At 66.6% G+C, this 12,845-nt stretch overlaps 5 protein-coding genes across 5 annotated transcripts; 3 read left to right on the top strand and 2 right to left on the bottom strand.

Annotated features, from left to right (window-relative positions):
• Nucleotides 1-342: 342 nt before the first annotated feature.
• Nucleotides 343-2,177, top strand: YLH47 (LETM1 domain-containing protein ylh47). The gene is made up of 2 exons (XM_047990503.1): nucleotides 343-470; nucleotides 533-2,177. Exons 1-2 carry the CDS (start codon nucleotides 416-418, stop codon nucleotides 2,065-2,067), a joined length of 1,590 nt encoding a protein of 529 aa, XP_047846510.1. The 5' UTR covers nucleotides 343-415; the 3' UTR covers nucleotides 2,068-2,177.
• A 417-nt stretch (nucleotides 2,178-2,594) lies between these two features.
• On the top strand, nucleotides 2,595-4,729 carry SNX4 (intercellular trafficking and secretion). Its single transcript, XM_047990502.1, has 2 exons — nucleotides 2,595-3,001; nucleotides 3,078-4,729. The coding sequence occupies exons 1-2, from the start codon at nucleotides 2,768-2,770 to the stop codon at nucleotides 4,284-4,286; spliced, it is 1,443 nt and encodes a 480-aa protein (XP_047846509.1). The 5' UTR covers nucleotides 2,595-2,767; the 3' UTR covers nucleotides 4,287-4,729.
• On the bottom strand, nucleotides 4,484-7,833 carry KEX2 (Kexin). Its single transcript, XM_047990501.1, has 3 exons — nucleotides 6,179-7,833; nucleotides 5,544-6,118; nucleotides 4,484-5,489 (listed from the first exon to the last, which is right to left on the bottom strand). Exons 1-3 carry the CDS (start codon nucleotides 7,340-7,342, stop codon nucleotides 4,679-4,681), a joined length of 2,550 nt encoding a protein of 849 aa, XP_047846508.1. The 5' UTR covers nucleotides 7,343-7,833; the 3' UTR covers nucleotides 4,484-4,678.
• Nucleotides 7,834-8,265: 432 nt separating this feature from the next.
• On the bottom strand, nucleotides 8,266-9,976 carry MIR1_1 (mitochondrial phosphate carrier protein). The gene is made up of 2 exons (XM_047990500.1): nucleotides 9,478-9,976; nucleotides 8,266-9,400 (listed from the first exon to the last, which is right to left on the bottom strand). Exons 1-2 carry the CDS (start codon nucleotides 9,568-9,570, stop codon nucleotides 8,549-8,551), a joined length of 945 nt encoding a protein of 314 aa, XP_047846507.1. The 5' UTR covers nucleotides 9,571-9,976; the 3' UTR covers nucleotides 8,266-8,548.
• A 1,804-nt stretch (nucleotides 9,977-11,780) lies between these two features.
• Nucleotides 11,781-12,739, top strand: JDV02_008868 (uncharacterized protein; the record flags this gene model as incomplete). Its single annotated transcript, XM_047990499.1, has 2 exons — nucleotides 11,781-11,923; nucleotides 11,974-12,739. The coding sequence occupies 2 exons, from the start codon at nucleotides 11,781-11,783 to the stop codon at nucleotides 12,737-12,739; spliced, it is 909 nt and encodes a 302-aa protein (XP_047846506.1).
• Nucleotides 12,740-12,845: the final 106 nt, after the last annotated feature.

Raw genomic sequence — 12,845 nt, 5'->3', positions numbered from 1 at the left:
ATTGGTGGCATCCCGCCGAGATTCCTAAGCACAGCCCAAGGGCGGTCCCACGTGCTGAGACCGTGCTGACCGTCGATGAAAATCAACCTTGCTGCAAGCTCCCAATTGTTTCGATGACACCAGGGGGTGGCGAATGCCGTCGGGATGCCATCGGTTCTCGGGCCCGGTGTTGCGCTGAAAAGTCGGCGCCGCCGATCGAAGGGACGAGAGCGGCACGTGACCCGCTCTCAACGGTACGTACCGGACCGCGGGCGCCACGCCGCCGGTTCCGTTGAGCGGCTGCGGGCGCCATTCAGGGACTGAGCACGTCCCTCCAAAAAGTCGGCATATCGCGTGCTGACCCCCTTCTCCCACCTCCATCGTCGCGACCAGCCCATGTCAACCTGACCGCCGACGCCCCCTCCCATCCACAGCCATGAGCGCATCCTCCGCAGTCGCCAGGAGAGCGGCCGCTCGGAGCCCCCTATTAGGTGAGTTTGGTCCCGGCGCCCCGAGTCCCGTGGGACGGACCGGCCCTCTGACCAAGCAACAGCCAGGAACCTCCGGCACGTCGCGCCGGCCGTCATCGCGCGCCATGTCGGCAGACAGTCGCAGATACCCGCGCTGGCGCTCCTGATACCGATGAGGCACGTCAGCACCGAGCAGCACCGGGCGGACGCGCACAACGGGCCGCCGCCGCCCGGGTTCAACGTCGAGCAGGCCAAGAAGGCGCTGCCCAAGGACGACACTCCAGCGGCCGAGAGGAAGCCCGAGACGAGCGCCGACATGACCAAGGCGGAGGCGGCCATGGCGGAGCTGGCGGCCAAGAAGGGGGACGCGGCGGAGAAGCAGGAAGCGGCCAAGGCGGACAAGGAGGACAAGAAGCTGACGCTGTGGCAAAAGGTGAAGAAGGAGGCGCGGCACTACTGGGACGGCACCAAGCTGCTCGGGGCCGAGATCAAGATCAGCTGGCGGCTGGCGCTCAAGATGGCGGCGGGCTACGACCTGACGCGGCGCGAGCACAAGCAGCTGCAGCGGACGGTGCAGGACCTGGGGCGGCTGGTGCCGTTTTCCGTCTTCATCATCGTGCCGCTGGGCGAGGCGCTGCTGCCGCTGGCGCTGAAGCTGTTCCCCAACATGCTGCCGAGCACGTACGAGGGCCAAAAGTCAAAGGACGCAAAGGCGAGCCTGCTGCGGTCGACGCGCAAGGAGGTCAGCACGTTCCTGCGGCAGACGCTCAAGGAGACGGGCCTGCCGCTGAGCCCGGCGACGGCGCAGAAGGAGGAGTTTGCCAACTTCTTCCGCAAGGTGCGCTCGACGGGCGAGGCGCCGACGGCCGAGGACGTCATCAAGGTGTGCAAGATCTTCCGCGACGACCTGACGCTCGACAACCTGTCGCGGCCGCAGCTCGTGTCCATGTGCAAGTACATGAACCTCAACACGTTTGGGACCGACATGATGCTGCGGTACCAGGTGCGGCACCGGATGCGCCAGATCAAGCGCGACGACAAGGCCATCAGCTTCGAGGGCGTCGACAGCCTGACCGTGTCGGAGCTGCAGCTGGCGTGCGCGGCGCGCGGCATCCGCACGCACAGCGTGTCGCCGGCGCGGATGCGGACGGACCTGCAGAGCTGGCTGGACCTGCGGCTGCGCGAGGGCGTGCCGTCGACGCTGCTGGTGCTCAGCAACGCCTACATGTACGGCCAGGGCTCGGGCGAGGGCTCGAGCCAGATCGACGCGCTGACGGGCGTGCTGTCGTCGATCCCCGAGGAGCTGTTCCACGAGATTGAGCTCGAGGTGCACAACGCCGAGGGCGCCGCCACCAACAAGCAGCGCCTCGAGGTGCTGCGCGAGCAGCAGGAGCTCATCGAGGAGGAGAACGAGCAGAACGAGGAGAGCCAGAGCACGGGCATGGCGACGCCGCGCGACGTCGACGACATCGACGAGAAGGAGGAGCGCCAGATGACGGCCGAGGCCGCGGGCCTGGAGAAGTCGGTCGCCGGCGAGATGGTCGAGGCCGAGCGGGAGCAGGCCCAGGCGGCCGCCGAGGAGCCCAAGCGGCCCGAGGAGCAGGAGAAGAAGCCCTGAGCGGCCCATACCAACACCACTCCATGCGGCGAGTTTTCCCTTGCGTGTGCCTGCCTGTAACTATATACATGCGCCTGGCTGGGCGGCGCGGCCGATAGACAATAGACGGTTTTGCTTTGCACGTGAAGCCCGGTGCGCGGTGTCTTAGTGACCTAGGTGCCTGTAGCCGCGAACCGCTGCGCCCGCGGTCGGCGTCGCCAGCGGGGGGTGGGTACCTGCCCGGCTGGGGCGCGGCGACGACAGGAGGTGCCGCTTCGTACGGCTGCGTCATCGTCGCTTGCGGAGCTGTTGGGTGGCTACGTGCTGGATGCGTTTCCGCTGCCGCGCAGGGAGCAGCATGGCACTGCCCGCCGTTGAAAGGCAACTCCAAGAGCCTGCAATCGCGCAAAGAGGCATCGGCCGGTTTTTTGGGCTACTGAAAACTGCTCTGGTGGCAGCTCGTCGTGCCTTGAGCAGCGCGACCCAAGTACCCCGTAGCAGCAGCAACGGCATGCGACAGCCCAGCCTGGGTAGGCAGCTGTGCGGGACCTGCCCCCACCAGCTCGACGAGCTCACGACCACCTCACCCTCCATCGCTCACACCCGCCCCATCCGTCTCACCTCCACCCCCAGCGTACGCGCAGCATCATAACCCGCCCTTTTGCCCGCCCGCCGCTGCATATACCCAAAAAGGCCGCGACGACGCAGCAGTCCGCCCGACATGGCGGACGAGCACGAAAACTTCTCCAACGTCTCGTGGAGCGAGCACGTCCACGACCAGACGTCGCGCCTCCCGCCCGCCGAGGAGCCCGGCCACACCATGGAAGGGCCGTCGACGGGCATCGAGGACGAGCCGCCGCTGGGCAACGAACGCCTCGAGTGCGCCGTCGGCACGCCCCTCAAGGAGAATGACGGCAGCAAGGATGCCTTTGTCTCGTACCTCATCACCACCCACGTATGTTTGTTGGGCCCCGACCCCGGACTGCAGCCCCCCCTTCCAAGACTTGTCGCTGACAGCCCTGGTGTCACAGTCCACGTTCCCCTCGTTCCAGCGCTCGACCGTGTCCGTCCGTCGCCGCTTCACCGACTTCGTCTTCCTCTTCAAGCAGCTCTCGCGCGACTTCCCCGCCGCGGCCGTCCCGCCGCTGCCCGACAAGCAGCGCATGGAGTACGTCCGCGGCGACCGCTTCGGCGGCGACTTCACCGCCCGGCGCGCCCACTCGCTGCAGCGCTTCCTGCGCCGCCTGGCGCTGCACCCGACGCTCCGCCGCGCGGCCATACTGCACGCCTTCCTCGAGAGCCCCGACTGGAACGCCACGGTCCGCAGCCGGAGCACGCGCGCCAGCCTCGCCAGCGACGGCGGCCCTGGTGGAGGCGGTGGAGGCGGCGGCGGCGGGAGCGGCGGCGTCTTCGACAACTTTGCCGACACCTTCATCAACGCCTTCACAAAGGTGCACAAGCCCGACCGGCGCTTCATCGAGGTCAAGGACAAGAGCGACAAGCTCGACGAGGACCTGGGCCACATCGAAAAGGTGGTGGCGCGCGTCGTCCGCCGCGAGGCCGACCTCGAGGCCGACATGCGCGACCTGGCGGAGCAGTTCCAGAAGCTCATCACGCTCGAGCCCGGCGTCGAGCCCGCCGTGCACGCCTTCGCCGCGTCCGTCGAGGACACGGCCGCGGGGCTGCGGGGCCTGCGCGACGTGACGGACCAGGACTACCTGGGCTCCCTGCGCGACATGCAGGCCTACTCGCTCTCCCTCAAGGCCCTCCTGCGCGCCCGCGAGCAGAAGCAGCTCGACCACGAGCAGCTGACCGAGTACCTCAACAAGTCGACGGCGGAGCGCGACGCTCTCGCCTCGGGGGGCCACGGCGGCGGCGGCGGCGGCGGCGGCGCCTCGGGCCTCGTCGGCGGCCTGGGCGGCAACTTCATCCGCTCCAAGATCGAGGACGTGCGCGGCGTCGACCACGAGCAGGCCCGCCGCGAGCGCGCCCGCAAGCTCGAGCTGCGCGTCGAGGAGCTCACCACCGAGGTGGAGCGCGCCCGCCGCACCAGCGACATGTTCGACGACGAGGTGGTCCGCGAGGTGGCCGACTTTGAGCGCATCAAGCGCTGCGAGTTCAAGGCCCAGCTCGGCGGCCTGGCCGACGCCCACGTCGCCTTTTACGGCGACGTCGCCGATATTTGGGAGCGCTACGTCCGGGAGATGGAGCGGGAGGGTGGCCTCGCTGCCGCCGCGTGAGCGACGATGACCCTGCCAGCACCCCCCCCCCCTTCCTAAGGGGTAGAGGCGCCAGGGCACGTCGTCGAAGGTCAGGGCGGAGGCCGATCATCACGGACGGCGGTTAGCGAGAGCGAGAGAAAAGCGGGAGGATCACGACGTGAGATTCGCCGAGGCGCGGGCGTTGGCGTTTGGGACGACGGGCTGTACACAAACAACCCCTTTCTCTACTTTGTCTGAGCGAAACTGCACATTAGACGGGAAACAATTGACCAAGATCTATTCATAATGCAAACGCCGGCCCGCATGCCCGCCAGCCCGCCTGTCTGCCTACTGGCCTCTCTTTGTATGCAAAGCCGCCCAGGCCGTCCTTCTCTTTCCAGTCCCCTCCCTTTCCCTGTTGTTTGGGTCCCTCACTCACGGCCGCCTTGGCCCAACGGCCGCCTCTCGGCCGCCTTCTCGTCCACGCCGCCGGCCTCGTCGTCGCTCTCCTCGCCCACGACGTACCGGTCCGCCTCGTCCACGCCTGCCAGCCGCTCAGCGGAGCGGTCGCGGTACGCGTCGAACTCGTCGTCGTCGTCGTCATCGTCGTCGCTGCCCATGGCAAAGGCGTCGTAGAGCTCGCCGCCGCGCGTGCGTCGACCCTTCTTGGCGGCCGCCTTCTCCGGGTTGAGGCCGTCGCGCTCCTCCTCGTTGAGCAGCTCGAATTCGTAGTCGTCGCGCGGGCTGTTGCGGAGGCGACGGCGCCGGGCGACCCAGAGGTAGATGCCGAGGCCGATGCAGAAGACGACGATGAGGAAGAGCGCGCCGTAGATCCAGATCTGGGCCGTCTTGGAGGCCCCAAAGGTGGGGAACTTGTCGATCCAGGACGAGGCGGCCGAGGTGGTGGCTTCGGCGTGCGGGGCGTCGCTGGCGGCGGGCGACGGCTTGGCGGCAGGTTTGGTCGGCCTCTCGGGATGGTCCGTGGGCTTCGTGACGGTATCTTCGTGGGTGGGCTCGGGCGCCACGCTGATGGTCGCAGTGGCGGCGGGAGGGGTGACGGTGGACAGGATCTTGTCGTGGTCGGCATCGTCGTCGGCGCTGGGCATGGGGAGCAGGGTAGCCTTGTCGGCGTCGATGGACTCTCCCCACAGCTTCAGGTGCCAGTCGATAAAGGTGCCGTTGTGCTGGTTCTCCTTGGTGTCGCGCACGACCAGCGTCCACTTGCCCACTCCGGTTTCGCCCCTGGTCACGTTCGTTAGCCCCGCGTGTCTGACCCGGTCGTCCAGGGCCGCTTACCAATGCGCGACACTCATAAATGTCCAGTCGTTGTAGCCCCCGGCGTGCTCGTCGTCCTTGCGGGCCGTGGCGATGTGGCTGACCACCTTGGCCGGGCTGATGAGGTCGACGCTCAGGTCGCCGCGACGCGTATGCTCAACGTTCATGGTCACGGTGACGTGCTCCAGCCTGGCCAGGTTGGCGTCGCGGATCATGTCCTTGGTGACCTCGAAGTCGACAATGAGCCCGTTCCGGCCCTCGGGGATGGCCTTCTTGACATGCAGCCAGGGGGAAAAGTACCAGGCCTGCGGCTTGACCTTTTCCCACGTCTTGGCCTTTTGGACGAGCGCGTACGAGTCGATCTTGCCGTACCCAAAGATGTGGCTGTACTGCTTGCCGATGGCGGTCCTCTGCCAGGCGGCGTTGGTATCGGCCACGGGCCTCGTCGTGTCCATGGCCAGGTACTGGAGGTCGCGCCACGACAGGTCGGGGCGTACCTGCAAGACGAGCGCGAAGATGCCCGCGGCGAGCGGGGCGGCCGCCGACGTGCCGCCGTGGCCGGTCGCGCACTTGTTCTCACCGACGTCTGTCGTGTGCTGCAGCCTGGTTAGCATACTCAAGTCCCCCACACACGCGAGGCACCGAGGTGAACCTACAATGGAGTCGCCGTTGCCGCTGCTGTACGTCACCACGAGGTTGGCGGAGCAGTGCTCCGAGTAGTACGGGTGCTTGCCGGCGCGGTCGACGGCGCCGACGGTGATGCTGTAGATGGAGTTTGTGTAGCCGTCAAAGTTGCAGTTGTCGTCGCTCGCGGCGCCGTTGCCGCTGGCGAAGACATAGATGGAGCCGAGGCCGCCGCGGCCCTTTTGGATGCCCTGCAGCATGGCGCGTCGGATGAGGACGCCGGGGGCCTCCATGGACCTGCCGTCGTCGCGGGGGCCCCACGAGCACGAGTAGATGTGGTTCTTCTGGTACTTGTAGATCATGGCGTCGGCCTCGTCGGCGTCGCTGATGGGCTTGCTGAGGATGCGGATGCCGGCAATCTTGGAGTCGTAGGCGACGCCGACGCCGCACACGTCGTTGCGGACCGCCGAGACCTCGCCGGCGCAGCGCGTGCCGTGCCGGTCGTCCGAGAGTCTCGGCTTGGGCGGGGCGGCTTTTTTCGGGTTCGGGTCGGGGTCGTTGAAGTCCTTGGAGCCCTCGGCGAAGTAGTTGTCGCGCAGGTCGCGGCTGTCCATGTCGATTCCGTCGTCGACGATGGCGACGGTGGCGTTCTTGCCCGTGATGCCCTCGAGCCACAGCCCGGTGACGTTGAGGTCGTGGCCGAGCTCGACCGTGTTGAAGAGGTGCCACTGGTCCGTGAAGATGGGGTCCGAGATGTCGAGCGTCTTCATGAGGCTCGACTGCTGCTGGACGGCCGCGGCAACGGGCGTGCCGAACGCACGAGGCGACACGGGGAGGCCCGGGGGCGCGGGAGGGATGACCCGTTTCTCCAGCCGCTTGCGCAGCGCCTGCTTTTGCGACAGCAGCACGCCGTCGAGCACGTCTCGCCCGGCAACGTCGCGTTTCCGCCGCCGGCTGTGTTGGATCTCCCGCCGCACGACATCGTCATCGGCCTTGGCGGAACGGAAGACGTGGTGGTCGACGAGCTCGCCGAGCTGGCCCTCGTGTTCGAGGCCAAGGCGGTCGGCGACGCTGGCGACGGGCGTGTTCGGGTCGATGTGAAGGACGTAGTAGTCGTTCTCGTCGTAGTCTCGAGGGAGCGCGGCATGGGCCACGGCGGCCAGGCCCGCGAGGCCGACAAGAAAAGAGGCCTTCATGGCAGAGGCGGCGAGTGGTCCGGGAGATGCGCAGAGGCGGACCGCAGGCAATCGAACCTAAAACATGGATGACTGCAAAGACGGGCGCAGCGGTCAACGCCGGGATGCTGAGCGGCCGAGGTCCGGTTTCGTGGCCCCCCGTGTGCGGGAGAGGGTAGAGAGCACAGATGGCCTCTCGAGCAGCCCACCACGAACAAGTAGGCGCAGGGGTCGCTGGGCGCCACGTACGTGCGTGCCGAGGAGCGGCAGAGTGTATCTCGAGAAACGACACGCGCCGGGTGAAGGAAACGACGGACGGCGGCGATGCGAGCGACGAGTGGTGCACGACAGGCAAGGGTGGAGGAGTCAAAGGGCGGAGTTGGGAGTCGAGCGTCGAGGAAGAGCGAGAGGAGAGGCGTCGTGGCCTCGAGAATCGGTTTCGCTGGTCCAGCAGGAGCAGTCTCAGGCTGGCACATCGACGGCTGCTCTCAGTGGACAGGGGACGTCAATAGCAGTGGAGTGGGTGTCACTGGGGAACCACCCACGCCCGCTGCACCGCCGCCAAGGAGGGAAGGTCAAGGCAACCTAAGTAGCCGGTACTGCGCTTGCTGCACTTGGGTCGCGGGTGGCCCAGGTTCCGCTACATGTCACGTGGGCCAAGCCTGGGCCCGACAAAGGTTGGGGTCCCCTTCCCCTAAAATCACCCAATCCTCCGACTTGGAACCCGTCGAACGAGTGGGTTCCAGGCTCCATGACCTCCAACCTCTTTTGCGGACGGTTCCGCCTATGCTTTCGCCTTCCACTGCTTCTCCCGAGCTGGCCTTTTCGCGCCCGCCCGCATCTACGAGGCGCATTGCAGACGCAAAATTCTGCGCTGGTCCCCATGCGTAGCCGAGACGGGACGCACGGGGTCCTACCGTTGGCGACGAGGGCGGTTCCTCGACGGCACCGAGGGCAAACTTGCGTGGAGTGGATGTCGCTCAATAGGCAGCGTCAATAGGCAGCCACGCCCACACACAAACACCAAGAATGACAATGGGGTTTGCTGCATCAAGTCTATTCGATGTCGCATCGTTGCCCGCGACGAGCTTGCCGCACGGGCGGGCGGGCGGCGTTGGGTCTACTACTTTTGCGCCGCACTGCACTGCTCTGCTCTGCTCTGCTCTGCTCTGCTCTGCTCTAGGTATTCGACATTCACCCGTCCATTGATGGCTTCAGCCGCCGCCATCACAACGAGGCCTCCTTGTGAATCTCTATGCTCGGCGGGGCTCCCGTCAGCGCCTTGCACTGGGCGTAGATGACAAACTGGCCCGAGACGAGGGCGCAGGTCATGACGAGTCGCGGGCCCAGGCCCGACAGCAGCAGGCGCTGGGGGCCGAACTCGCGGGCCAGCTGCCACATGCGGTACGTGGCCGACTCGTTGGCGTTGCCGGCGCCCTTGTTGATGGCGGAGAGCAGGGTGTCGGCCGGGTGGGAGAGGACGGCGGCAGCGGCGCCGGCGGCGAGGCCCGAGGTCAGCTCGACGCCGGTGGACTCGAGGCGGGTCAGGCGGGCCTTGCGCTCGGGGCCCATGGAGCGGTAGATGAGCTCGTTGACGGCCTCGTGGACGGAGAACTGGCCGACGGCAAAGGGCACCTGCTTGAAGAGGAGGGGCACGAAGCCCGAGTAGAAGCCGCGGAGGCCCTCCTGGCGGGCCATGCGCATGAAGCCCGACGTCAGGCCCGAGGCGTAGCCGCGCTGCGAGACGAGGCGGATGCGCGTGGCCTCGAGCGGGCAGAGCAGGATGTCGGCGAAGAACTCGGCCGAGGCGCTGGCCGTCAGGTACACGGCGGTGCGGTGCGGGACGGCGTCGGCGGGGCCCCCGAGCAGGCCGATGTAGCGCTTCTTGAAGAACTCGTAGCCGGCGAACTTGGCGCCGCCCTGGACGAGGTAGCCGACGGCCGTGGGGCCGAAGCCCGTCAGCAGCGCCGACGCGCCCTCCTTGGCGACGATGGTGCGCCCGGCCTTGACCATGTTGAGGCCCTTCATGGCGTCGTCGACCTGGATGCGCGTCTTGACGACGTCGATGGGCGTGGCGGCCTGGGAGACTGGGATCAGTATGCATAAACGTGAGTGTAGTTGGGGTTCGGGTCCATCTCAGGGGCTGTGAAGCTCACCCCGTGTGTCGACGTGGCGGCCAGCGCGCCGGCGGCGAAGAACTTGACATAGTCGCTCAGGGTAAAGTCGGGCAGCTCGTCCTTGGAGGCCATGGCGGCGGCGCGTCGACGACGACGCTGGGCACACACGCGCGAATGGGACAGGCGGGCGCGGTGCGGCGGGATTGGCAACTGGCAATGACAATGGCAGTGGCAGTGACAGGCAGGGTGCCGGGCGTATCAATCAATGAATCAATCCGTCGTCTCTGCTCGTCTCTGCTCGTCTCGTCGCGACGCGGGTTTGAGGAGCAGGTTGGGGGGAACGGGCTGCTCAAGATGGATGCCATCGCGGCCCAGGGCAGATGACGTCGTTCCGGGCTCTCCGCGGCCGCGGGCTGCTCGCCATCGGCCGGCAGCGGCGGGTGTGCCTGGAAAGCTTGTTCTCCATGGCGTGCCGCCGTCCAAGGGGGGCCACCCGTCCGCGCGCGATCGGGTCTCTCGGCACTGGCCTTCAATTGCATGGATTGTGGTTTGTGGTACTCTGATTACCGCCTACTGTCAAACGGCGCCGAGGTTGAAGACACGACACGGCGGGACAGGGATGCCTCGGCGTGTGAGCGAGTGCCTTCTAGGTTATCCTGGGTTCCGTCGTACCTCCCGTCAGTGAGTGAGTTGCGGTGCCCAGGTGAGTGTCTGGTGCTCCGCTCGCTGCAGTGGTCGCCCACCGGAAAACGACCTGTGGGTGCCCCGTCACTGAGGGCCAGCAACTCAGCATCCATCATACACGACACGACACGACACAGTATCCGCATCAACCAGCCGCAAGGACAAGCCGAGATCTCAGCGCCGCGGATTTCGCATGCTATGCTACCCGCCCGGCATGGATGGACGGCCCGCGCACCGGCGCCGGCACTTGGCGGCTTCGTCCTTGTCAGCATCTAGTCGAGTCCTACGATAGACCAGCCGCGTTGCATGCCTCGACTCCCCGCCCGCTCGCTAGCCGTCCGAGACCCCATCCATCGCGGCCGTCGCCCGCCCGAGGTCGTTGGACGATTCGTCACGTTCCTTTAGGTCGTCATGACCCCTGAAATCCCCTCCCGCTCCTCGTCGTGGAGCAGCGCCGACAAGCAGCGGGCTGCCATCCACGCCGTCTCGACCCAAGACTCGAGAGCCCTGCATCCCTCTGCAGGATGCGCTGCCCCAGACATCATGCCATGGCGCCCCGCGAACCGGCCGGGGCGTCTCGCTGGCCCCCCGCAGCCCGTCCGCGAGCAGGGTCATCCAGAGACCGACTGACCGACTCGTCGTCTCCGGCATGCAGCTGCAAGTCACCGACGGCGCCGCCCCTGCAGGGTGTTGGCGCCGTCTCGCATTCAGGCTGTCTGTCACCCAGGCATCAAGGCCACTCAGGCTGACGAACAAGGAGGTTTTGCTTTTTTCCCCCCGTCCTCGAATGCTTCTCTCTGGCGTACCATCTGCATCTGACACGTCTGACATGGCGTGGTTTTCTGTTCTCTCATCCGACGCCCGACAACCTTCGCGGGCTTTGCTTTGCCCGCCATCCTAGGAACTCGACGAGGCTTTTACGGCCAAAACGTCGTGCACCATCCTGGCCCGTCATCCCCGCGTGGCTCGCGGCCAGACCGTGAGCCGCCGCCGTCCTGTCGAGGGCCGCATCGTCCGGGTTGCATTCGTTTCTGCGTGCCGGGCAGGGGGCCGCTCGCAGACGCATGTGAAAGACAGCCAGTACCCACGAAGCATGTCTGGACGACGAACAATAGTACCAAGCACCGACTGCCTACCCGAGCTGCCCGCATCCATGCCGCCGGCCATCGGGCCACCTGCATCGGCTCTGCCCTTGTCCCACGAGCTTAAGCACGCCCCGAGCCCTTTCGGGCCCGACTGAGCCCCTGGCCCCCTGCCTGCCACACCAGACGAACCTCGTCAACGGCCGTCCCAGCCAGACGGTAACGCCCCACGGCTCCCCAGCCGCCCGTCTCGTCCGCTCCGCCGCCATGGCTTGGCTGCAGCGAGGCAACCGCGCTACCAGCCCATTGGATGCCGGCCGAGTTGACAACCCGTCTCCAGCCCTCAACAGATGAGCGAGGCAAGAGAGGAATGACAGGGGAGGGGACGAGGGTCGCCCAGGTTCCTGGGACGCAGATGTGATCCTCCGTACCAGACGGCCGGGTCGCTGCAACGGATCCAACACCACGGCCGCTGGTGGTTCTGGTCCCCTCGCCCCTATCTATAAGTTTGCTGCTCGTCCGCCCGCCCTTCCGCCCCTGCGGCCCGCGCCCAAACGGTCAAGCCTCTCGACCTCGATGCAGCGTTCCGAATCGCCGTCCTTTGGGATGGACGACCTCCGCGGCATCAGCGGCGCCTGCTCCCAGCCCTCACGTGGGACAAAGCCGCGACGGGCAAGCAGCATCAGCCTAGATCCCCACGTCCTTGGCGCTGTGCAGCCGTGAGCACTTACCCCTGGCCCGCTGGGAGAAGACACTCTAACCGCCGCAGACGTCACGTCGCCTCCGTCTCATCTATGCCCCCCAAACGCCAGAGCAGCAGCGGCCCGGCAAAGTCGCCGTTGCTGCTCATGAGGCCCCAGGAGCTGCACTTTGTCGATGGCAAGAGCCCGTCGAGTCCCGGCGAGGGGTGCCCCTTGCTGCCCACGGAACCGAGCCCGGAACCGCCATCTCTCTCTCCCCTGCAAGGATGGATGGTGAACAAGAGCGGCCGGGAGCTCAGGATGCTTGGACTCCCCGATCCACCAGGCATGGGCGGCAGGGCCTGCAGCAGCGACGGGCCGCAGTCAGTCGGCGCCGCGTCGGAGCAAGGGGGCGCCTCGTCCGGAGACTCGAGCTGGGACGTGGTGGAGTACGACGCGGACACTGCGCGGCAGCTCGCCTCCCGCCCACAACAGCAGCAGCCCGGGCACGCCGCCGCGTCCAGCCAAGAGTCAGCACCCGCGCGAGAGAACAGGTCTGAGGCGCCGTCGCCAGAGACGCAGAGCCCGGAGGCAGGGCATCCGAGCCCGGTGTCGTCTATTGAGCTCGGCGACGAGGCCGTCCCCGAGCATACGGCAAGGCGGCTCGCTCGTCTGGACGAAGAGCTGCAGCCCATCGGCGGCCTTGGAGACAGCACGCTCAGCTTGGTTCGCTACCACAGGCACGCATGCCCTGTGCCTGGCGTGGCACGACTACAAGTCGGCGGCAGGGCCCATGACCGTCGAGGGCGCAGCCGTGTCAAGAAACAAACCAGGCTACGCAGGCGCCACAAGTAATGATTAACAATAATTGACCTACTTGACTCTGCTAGTGGAGTCTGTGTTACACTGCCCAAACCGAAAGTCATCGCTGGGTATCATGATGCCGACCGTTACCCCGGAC

The sequence above is a fragment of the Purpureocillium takamizusanense genome, chromosome 9 (genome assembly GCF_022605165.1).
Source record: "Purpureocillium takamizusanense chromosome 9, complete sequence".
Lineage (NCBI taxonomy): Eukaryota > Fungi > Ascomycota > Sordariomycetes > Hypocreales > Ophiocordycipitaceae > Purpureocillium > Purpureocillium takamizusanense.
The sequence above is the reverse complement of the archived record's forward strand: the minus strand, read 5'-3'. Positions and strand labels throughout refer to the sequence as shown.